The 9,730-nt window shown below is 41.1% G+C and overlaps 2 protein-coding genes across 2 annotated transcripts; both read right to left on the bottom strand.

Moving 5' to 3' along the window:
- Positions 1–56: 56 nt before the first annotated feature.
- Positions 57–4,494, bottom strand: LOC141802835 (uncharacterized). The gene is made up of 2 exons (XM_074686605.1): positions 4,077–4,494; positions 57–1,660 (listed from the first exon to the last, which is right to left on the bottom strand). The coding sequence occupies exons 1-2, from the start codon at positions 4,267–4,269 to the stop codon at positions 468–470; spliced, it is 1,386 nt and encodes a 461-aa protein (XP_074542706.1). The 5' UTR covers positions 4,270–4,494; the 3' UTR covers positions 57–467.
- A 1,500-nt stretch (positions 4,495–5,994) lies between these two features.
- On the bottom strand, positions 5,995–9,429 carry LOC141802836 (uncharacterized). The gene is made up of 2 exons (XM_074686606.1): positions 8,956–9,429; positions 5,995–7,375 (listed from the first exon to the last, which is right to left on the bottom strand). The coding sequence occupies exons 1-2, from the start codon at positions 9,146–9,148 to the stop codon at positions 6,270–6,272; spliced, it is 1,299 nt and encodes a 432-aa protein (XP_074542707.1). The 5' UTR covers positions 9,149–9,429; the 3' UTR covers positions 5,995–6,269.
- Between the last annotated feature and the right edge of the window lie 301 nt (positions 9,430–9,730).

Genomic DNA, 9,730 nt, shown 5'->3' with positions numbered 1-9,730 from the left:
ATACAACTGTTTCATTATTCACATTACACTGTACACAGTATCAGTTAAACTTATGACAGCCTAACCACGGAAACTGTACAAAGACCCTGTTTGAATTCTCTCCATCCTCCTCAATTAAAAATCTGGTTAGGAAGCCTGCCATTTGAGGTTTGTTTTCAAAATAAAGCCCTGAAAGTTAATTCTTTGATTTAATTCCTCCTCCAGAATGTTTTATGTGGCTTGATGTCACATTTTAGTGTTTGAAGGTTATTCATCATGATACAATAAACGTTTGCAATTCTCAAGATCACTTTTTATTAAACTAAAAAAAAAAAATCACAACTAAACACAACAAACATCACCAATAACACCTTAACAGTGTTTATGTTACATCTTCTTTACATTGGACCACCTTGATGTGTACCAGTTGTTATCAGCCCCCTCCAGTCCATGAAGCAGGTTTCCTTCCTGACTGCTCCACAGATAAACTATAATGATCCACCTCCACACTTGTGTTTCTTTAACTGATAATGCCAGGTGAATCTATTGTTACAAGAGTTACAGGCATGAGGTTTTTCTCCTGTGTGTGTTCGCATGTGAAGCTGCATATTCTCAAGACGTGAAAAGCTTTTTTTGCACTGTAAACAGCTGTACGGTTTTTCTCCTGTGTGACATCTCTCATGGCCCTGCAAATGACCCCTCTGAGCAAATCCTTTACCACAGAACTGGCAGCTGAAGGGTTTCTCTCCTGTGTGGATTCTCATGTGTGTCTTCAGATTGCTTTTGTGCTTGAAGAGTTTCCCACACTCAAGGCATTCGTACATTTTCACACTTTTCTCACTTTTTTTGCCATTTTTTGACGAGATTATATCTGAACATTCTTCCTCCGACTGTTCATGAGCATTCATCACCTCCATTTCAGATTCAGGAAAGTCACCATTGTTTACCTCAGTCTCTGGGTCTGGGTTCCTGTCTGGTCCCGGTCCTTTCACTGAGCCGCTGTGCTCCACATTTTGCTTCTGGTGAAGCTGTGAGGACTGAGAATTTTCCTCCTCCAGTCCTTGAAGCTGCTCTCCTTCCTGGCTGCTCCAGAGTTCCTGTTCCTCTTGGATGTCTTGGAGCTCAAAGCAGGTGAAAGGTTGTTCTCCTGTGTGACTTTTCACATGGTTCTGCATATTAATCTTTTGAGCAAATCCTTTACCACAGAACTGGCAGATGAAGGGTTTCTCTCCTGTGTGGAGTCTCATGTGTGTCCTCAGATTGCTATTTTGGTTGAATAGTTTCCCACACTCAAGGCATTGGTACATTTTCACACTTTTCTTTCTCTTTCTTTTTCCCTTTTTAGACAAGATTACACCTGAACATTCTTTCTTTGTCTGTTGATGAGCATTCATCACCTCAGTCTCAGGTTCAGCAGAGTCTCCACTTTTGTATCCAGTCCCTGGGTCTGGTCCTGTTCCTTTAACTGAGCCTCTGTGCTCCACATTTTGATTCTGGTGAAGCAGTGAGGACTGGGGTTTTTCCTCCTCCAGTCCTTGAAGCTGCTGTCTGTCCTGACTGATCCAGAATTCTTCCTGTTCCTCTTTGAAGACTGGGAGCTCAGAGTCCTGCTGCTGTGGACCTGAGCCATGTTCCTCCTGCTTTGGAAGAAGCTCTTCACTCACCACCAGCTGCTGGACGTCTGTGGGACACAGAAACAAATGTTAATCAGACTTAAGTAACTGTGTGAAATGAAGAGCATCCTCTGATTAATGTCTCCTCCAGGGGCAAAAATCCCTTTTCATTGTTGGGGGGGGCATAGAAATAAATGCTATATTTTTTGGAGTGTTTTTTTAATTGTGATATAAAACAGTGACTTTAATCATGTCATTGTTCCTTTTAAGTCCATATCCTACCTGTCTGCAGGTTTGTTTATACTCAACTGCCAATTCCAAGTGGTGTTGGGTGATAGGTGTCAGTTACACTGGTTGTGACCAAACAGAATTTCAGTTTTCACCATGAACACTGGTCTGATCACAATTACAGCAGCTTTACAACAACTGAAAGCTCAATACAAGTGCTAAACTAGAAGAAACACTTCAGTGAATAACTACACTACACCAAATTATTCTTCAAAGATATGTTTTTATAAAACTGTCAACAAAAATAAAATCTGAATATGATACAAAACTTAAAAATACTCAATACTTTACTGATTTAAATCATCAAGTGCAAACCACTGCTACAAAACATAAAAATACACAGACCTTTACACGTAAATAATAAAGTGAAACTAGGTAGATTGACAAAATATTTTTTTCTTCATTGGAACTAAAGAGCCATCCATGTTCACAAATGTATCCTCTGAGTTGGATCAATAACAGTAAGTATGGTAGACATGGAAGGCATGTTAAATAGTTTAATATTGTGTCATAAATGAGAGGATGAGGATGTCAGCATGTCACCTGTCTGTCTTATCTGTCACAGCCTTTTTTGCATCATACAGGAGAGGCTGTTTGCCAGCCAGCAGCAAACGGTGTGATAATTAACTTATAAATTGTTTAGTGTTTTACTGCACTTAATCACGATCCTTGGAGCTCTGTTGTCTGTGTCTGTGTGCACCACATCAGGCGGAAAGCTTAACCAGTGTGTTTATTTCAAGCATACTGTCATACTTCGGACAAAGGAGTTGACATTTGCTTTTCATTTTCTCCATGTGTCTGTTGAACGAGTGAAGTTATAACTGTTCAGTCTTTCAATGAAAGCTACTTTCTTAACCGCGATCCTCCGCTCTGCCTGTGCGCGTCTGTATTTGTGTGCATGTGTGTGTGCAGCATCCGTGCTGGGAGAAAGAGATTGGATCAAACCACTGCGGAGGATCACGAGGGGGGTGGAGGTGATCTTTCAGTATTTAAAATCATCAAACAGTGTGTTTTAAGTAGCATGACTTGTATCATGCCATTAGAAAAACATTACTTTACTATTAGAAACTTAATTACAACTGATTTTTTTTTTTTTTTTGTGGGGGGGGGGCAACTTTATGGAAGGGGGGGACATGACCCCTGTGTCCCCCCCGGGATTTGCGCCTATGCCTGTAGTTTCTCTTAATTATTCAGGGCTAAAAAATCCCTCATTTACTCCCACTAATGTTTTAGGTAATCCTTCTTTCAGCCTCTGTCGAAAACATTTTGTTTGACCTGCTGTCACTTTAAGATTCACAGAAATCCCCCTACCCCTGATTGGCCACCCAGGTTTCAAGTAGTTTCCTACTTTGAACTCGTAAATTCTGACTTCCGGGTACAAATGGAACGCACCTCTGGTTAAGGGGCTCTGATCTGATGATGTCATCATTTTAGCAAGATGCAGATCTGGCGCTATTGATATGACGTAACAAACTCTTGTGCAGTAGGCGGTATGCGCCTTTATGCTGCTTGCAATAAATAATTATTATCTTATTATTGACAAAATACAGTGAGATTTGAAGGTTTCTAGGGCTCTTATTGTGAAATTCCACATCAGAATGAGCTATTTTTTTCTGAGAGTCATCCTGAGGTCAAGTACTATCAGTCTGAAGTGGAATATATATCAGTTAAAACTACACATTTTTATTATTTATAAATTTATATAGAGAGGAAATACAATGACATTTGAATGTTTAGAAAGCTTTTATTTTGAAATTCCACATCAGAATGAGCTGATTTTTTTCCAAGTGTCATCCTGAGGTCAAGTACTATCAGTCTGAAGTGGAAAATATATATCAGTTATAACTACAGATTTTTTAAAATAATTTTAATCGTAATAGCGACAAAATACAGTGAGATTTGAAACTTTATAAGGCTTTTATTGTGAAATCCCACATCAGAATGAGCTGATTTTTTCCTGAGTTTAATTCTCACGTCTTGTACCATCAGTCAGATTGCTTTTACTTTGAAATGAGGCGTTTGCTGCTATTACCGTAGTGTGCCATATATTCGCGCACCCCAAAACAACGTGTGGGCTGGCTTGACCGAGTGTTTCTACTTGTGTGCTGGCTTGACCTCGGTGTTACAACGTATTCTGTCGCTGTGCATGATCTATTAGTCACTGATTTTGCAAACATAAGCTGACAGTAAACAAACCTGTTCTGTGTATGCGAAGTTGAGGGTTGCAAACGGCATCCAGAAGTTTCTGTTGTCTCTGGTTCTCCTCTTTGGATCGACAAAGCTGCTCCTCGTACTCTGCTATCGTTCTTTCAAACAGCTCAAAGATCTCTTCAGCAGCTGCACTCAGTCTCTGGTTGATGAAACCTCTCATCATTTGGGTTTTAGACATTTTCAAACAGTTGAAGAAGCTCCGTTAGCTCTTTTTTTTTAGCTAAGGTTTACGCCTCGCTCGATCCGCTGCTGGTATGCTAAGCTAACTGGAACTGCCGTGTAGTCCTCCCTAGGTGAGAGACAGTAAGTCAATTTAAAGGTTAATTCAGGCAAACGGAGGCTCGGTTGGGTCCCTTAGACCAGCGCTTCTCAATCCTGGTCCTGGGGACCCCCTGCCCTGCATGTTTTAGATGTTACCCCACACCAGCACACCTGATTCAAATGAATGGCTCGTTATCAGGCTCGAGCAGAGCTTGATGACGAGCTGATCACTTGAATTAGGCGTGTTGGAGTCGGGAACATGAATAACATGCAGGGCAGGGGGTCCCCAGGACCAGGATTGGGAAACTCTGCCTTAAAAGAACATCACAGGATTCAGATCACAGAGTAGATCCAGACCTACCGTTTTTCTTTTCCTTCTTTTTCTTTTTCATCTGGTTTAATTGCGGTTGGCAACCGACTGAAATGCGCATTACCGCCACATACTGGACTGGAGTGTGAGGCAGGATATGCATTCGGAGAAAAATAAAAGAATAATCCTAAACTATTACTATCAACTGCGTTTCCTTTAAAAACACAACTACATCATGGTGTTTTTTCCATGTACCCAGAATCTTTTGAAAAATGAATTCTATTTTTGCTTTCTCAAACTTGTCCAGTAATTTCCTTCTTTGTCTTTTATAGGTTCCACACGCTGTAATTACATGTTTTACAGTCTCTGGCTGATTGCAGTACTGACACAGTCCGGTTGGGTGTTTCCTGATCATATATCACATATTATTTAACCCAGAGTGCCCTACCCTGAGCAGAGTTAAAGCTGCTTCTTCTTTTGGGTTCCTGCCCCCTTTTCTGTATGCACTCACCTCAAGACTTTGTTTAAAAGGGCACTTCCGTTTTACGGCTGCTCAAGACCTCCAAAATAAAAGCTGATGATTCCACTGAATGTCTCAGAAGAAGTTGGTATGTCTTTTTTTTTTTTTTTTAAGTCGGAACTAAATTGAAATCTTTGATCACTTGAGGTTTTAAACTTGAATTCTTGAACATCTTTCTAAGGTTTTTTATTATTATTATTATTAACAATACAACAGTTTATCACTCACATTACACCTTTACTTTCTTCCTCTAATTAAGTTTATATTCCAAGGTTTTCAAAGGCTGTAATTTTATCAAATATTTCAGCTTCATCAGGAGAAGATGACTTTAAAGTAATACCCCCGGGATGAAACAAGTTGGGTCCTATCACAAGGTTTAGGCAGAAATTACCCCGACAGCAGTGTTTTTGTGCAGCAGAAGCCCAGAGCGCTCGCACTAAACACCCCCTCCCTGCTCCTCTGCCTGTTTCCTCTGCACTCAGACGGGGCCATATTTTACTTGACCAAAAACACAAATAAACGGACTCCCACCGAAAAAATCTGATATCGGTCTGCATTCACGCTTTATTTAGAGAATTTTCAGCGCGTTACTTTCACACAAAAACACCGCTAAATAAGGCTCTAGTTCTCATCATGTCATAAAACGGCGCTACCTCCGTTGCAGAGCCACAGCTGGCTACAAGACGCTCGCCGCTTAGTGTATCAGTCCACGCGCAGCGTGCCAGATATAAACAAACGCAGGTAGTCTGCCAGGACGAAGAGACAAAACAGAGACGAAGAGACAAAAAAGAGACGAAACAGAAAACCGATAAACTGTCATGAACACTTTTAATCAAAATATACTTGAACACACCTCATAACCCCCTTCACCTAAAAAGTAACATCATTACAATATGATGAACCTCTTCTGCTCTCTTAAACAGTGCTTATGTTCCATCGTCTCTAAATTGGACCACCTCAACCAATCTGAACCTGAGGTCAAAGCACCATCTTCTGAAGTCATTTGGTATCAGAAGAACCTGTTAACATAAGCTTCCTCTGGTTCATGGAGCAGCTTTCCCTCCTGAATGCTCCACAGCTCATGAAACTATGATGATACACCACCACACTTGTGGCGTTTAAGATGACTAGACATCCTGAATCTTTTGTTGCAGACACTGCAGGGGTAAGGTTTTTCTCCTGTGTGACATCTCACATGGCTCTGCAATGAACTTTTCTGGGCAAATCCTTTACCACAGAACTGGCAGATGAAGGGTTTCTCTCCTGTGTGAATTCTCATGTGTTTCTTCAGGTTGCTATTTTGGTTGAATAGTCTCCCACACTGGAAGCATTCATACATTTTCACACTTTTCTTACTCTTTTCTGACAAGATTAAATCTGAACGTTTTGCTGCCGACTGTTGATGAGCATTCATCACCTCAGTCTCAGGTTCAGCAGGGTCTTGATTGCTGAACTTAGTCACTGGGTCTGAATTTCTGACTGGTCCTGGTCCATCCACTGAGCCGCTCTGCTCCACATTTTGCTTCTGGTGAAGCTGTGAGGACTGAGGATGTTCCCCCTCCAGTCCTTGAAGCTGCTCTCCCTCCTGGCTACTCCAGAATTCCTGTTCCTCTTGGATGTCTTGAAGCTCAAAGCAGGTGAAAGGTTGTACTCCCATGTGACTTTTCACATGGTTCTGCATATGAATCTTCTTAGCAAAGTCTTCACCACAGAACTGGCAGCTGAAGGGTTTCTCTCCTGTGTGGAGTCTCATGTGTGTCTTCAGATTGCACTTTTGTTTGAATTTTTCCCAACACTCAGGGCATTCCAACATTTTCACTCTTTTCTTTTTCTTCGTTTTGCTCTTTTTTGACAAGATAACATCTGGACGTCCTTCCTCTGTCTGTTGATGAGCATTTATCACCTCAGTCTCAGGTTCAGCAGAGTCTCCACTCTTGTCTCCAGCCTCTGGGTCTGAATTTCTGACCGGCCCTGGTCCTTTCACTGGTCCTTCCACATTTTGATTCTGGTGAAGCAGTGAGGACTGAGGTTTTTCCTCCTCCAGTCCTTGAAGCTGCTCTCCCTCCTGACTGATCCAGAGTTCTTCCTGTTCTTCTTTGAAGACTGGGAGCTCAGAGTCCTGCTGCTGTGGACCTGTGCCACATTCCTTCTGCTTTGGAAGAAGCTCTTCACCCACCACCAGCTGCTGGACGTCTGTGAGACACAGAAACAAATGTAATTCAGTCTTAAGTAACTGTGTGTCAAGAAGAGCAATCTCTGATTAATTTCTTCTTCCACAGTGCATAATGCACTACTACCTAGATGTAAACAAGCACAGATCAGTCTTCTGGTAGCATGGTGTTATTTGCCACTTAGTTGATCTGGTAAATTGAGATCAAGTTGTATGCAGGCTGGCTAAACCATAGACTGTAAAAAAAAAAATGGACGTGTGCTTGCTTGGCTCGAAGTGAGGTCTCCACAAAAAACTGTTCCCCCTGGTGGCTGGCTGCAGTTTAGGTTAAAAAATCTGTCTTTCCAGCCATTCCAGATGAGCTGTGGTCAAACTTTAAAAAATTAATACACCTCGGAGAAATGTTTCTCACGTCTGATTGTTGTTGTGATTTGAAGATATCATTTGGCTGTCTTGTATTCAAGTCCTCTTTTTTCTGGCAAGTTTCATTTTCATAACTTATACGAGGTTAAAAACGAAGTTTTACGTAACATTTCATGATGATTGACAGCTGCCATTCTTGTGTATTTTTTCGGGGATTGTAAAATATGTCGGGAGGTAAAGTCAAGAAGTCATTAGACTCTCAAAAGAAAAAGAAAAAAAAAATTCTGTCACCCGGCTTCACTAAGAGTCTCCCAGAATCCCTCATCATCTCTACTGCGCAGACTATGGCTGCACGACTGCTACAATGCACAAGTGACAGGGATTTTTGGCTCCAAAAATGTACAATGATAAATGCTGGGGCCATACTGTCCACAGTATGGATTAAACCGCAAAAAAAAACACTTGACTAGAGCCATTGGGAACCAGCACAGGGATGTGGAAGTTAACCAGCCAGTGGAGCTTGCTCTGAGAGTGTTAGCCCCACGCTGATGTCAATTATATCAATGTCTTCCTACAATCTCAGTTATCTTGTTAAGTTGAGGAAAATTTTTGACTCTTTTCTGAGATCTTCTGTCTTCCAAACAAGCTGGTTTGTGGGAATTTAAATTTCAAAAGGAGGTTGTGATCTGTTTCCTCTTTATTCTGTCCAGCTGGTGCCCCTGTGATATCTTTTCATTATTCAAGGCAAAAAAAATCCCTCATTTACTCCTCCTAGTGTTTTAGGTAATCCTTCTTTCAGCATCTGTCGGAAACACTTAGTTTGAACTACTGTCACTTTAAGATTCACAGAAATCCCCCCTCCCTACAAATGGAACGCACTACCAGTTATGGAGTCTTATCTGGTGACGTCATCATTTTAGCAAGCCTCGTGCAAATCTGGCGCTATTGATGTAACGTTCCAAACTATTGTACAGTAGGCGGTATGCACAAGCATTGAATGAAAGACGAAGTAAAAGAAAAGGCCCGTGATATAATCTGAACTACTGTTTTTTTTTTTTATCTTACAGCTTCAGGGATTTCTTCTACAGTGAGGCTGAATAAATCTGTACACGTGAAGTCTGAACGTCAAGAACTCTAACTGCTACACAGTTACTACATTACTACATGTTCTGTAGCTGTGCATAATCTATAAATCACGGATTATGAACGATGAGAAAACATAAGCAGACAGTAAACAAACCTGTTCTGTGTATGCGAAGTTGAGGGTTGCAAACAGCATCTAGAAGCTTCTTTTGTCTCTGATTATCCTCTTTAGCTCGACAGAGCTGCTCCTCATACTCTGCTATCGTTCTTTCAAACAGCTCAAAGATCTCTTCAGCAGCTGCACTCAGTCTCTGGTTGATGAAACCTCTCAGGATTTGAGTTTTAGACATTTTCAAACAGTTGAAGAAACCACGTCCGTTAGCTCTGTCTATGCTACGTTTGGCGCCTCGCTCGGTCCGCAGCTAGTATGCTAAGCTAACTTGCTTTGCCGTATACTTCTTAGGCGAAAGACGGTTAGTCCACGTGAAGGTTAAATCAGACAAAAGAAGTCTCGGTTGTGTCTCTTCTACAACAATCACAGGATTCAGATCACAATGTAGATCCAGACTGCCGCCTTTTCGGTTACATGAGGGTCAGGAAGTTGTTTAAATTGTCACTTCCGTTTTACGGCTGCTCGAGACCTTCAAAATAAAAGTTGATGATTTCACTGAATGTCTGATGAAGTTGGTTTGGCTTTTTTTCAATCTGGGTCTTGAGGTTTTAAACTTGAATTCTTGAACATCTTTCCAAGTTTTTTTTTTTTTTTGATTAACAATACAACAGTTTATCACTCATATTACACCTGATGGACTTCAGCTATCAGCTATCATGATCCTACATCCAAAGCTTTATGACAGCTTAATCAGGGGTTTATCCTGGTGCTTCTTCTTCTATGTTGCTCTGATATTACCCTGATTAAAAAAAACAACAGG

This window comes from Halichoeres trimaculatus, unplaced genomic scaffold (genome assembly GCF_033239565.1).
Source record: "Halichoeres trimaculatus isolate MK-OKI-2021-1 unplaced genomic scaffold, fHalTri1.1 fHalTri1_scaffold_14, whole genome shotgun sequence".
NCBI lineage: Eukaryota > Metazoa > Chordata > Actinopteri > Labriformes > Labridae > Halichoeres > Halichoeres trimaculatus.
The sequence above is the reverse complement of the archived record's forward strand: the minus strand, read 5'-3'. Positions and strand labels throughout refer to the sequence as shown.

Coding starts and splice junctions, on each gene's coding strand:
- LOC141802835 (XM_074686605.1), bottom strand. CDS start 4,269: ATGTCTAAAACCCAAATGATGAGAGGTTTCATCAACCAGAGACTGAGT. Junction 1,661..4,076: donor ACTTCGCATACACAGAACAG/GTTTGTTTACTG, acceptor TGTGTCCCACAG/ACGTCCAGCAGCTGGTGGTG.
- LOC141802836 (XM_074686606.1), bottom strand. CDS start 9,148: ATGTCTAAAACTCAAATCCTGAGAGGTTTCATCAACCAGAGACTGAGT. Junction 7,376..8,955: donor ACTTCGCATACACAGAACAG/GTTTGTTTACTG, acceptor TGTGTCTCACAG/ACGTCCAGCAGCTGGTGGTG.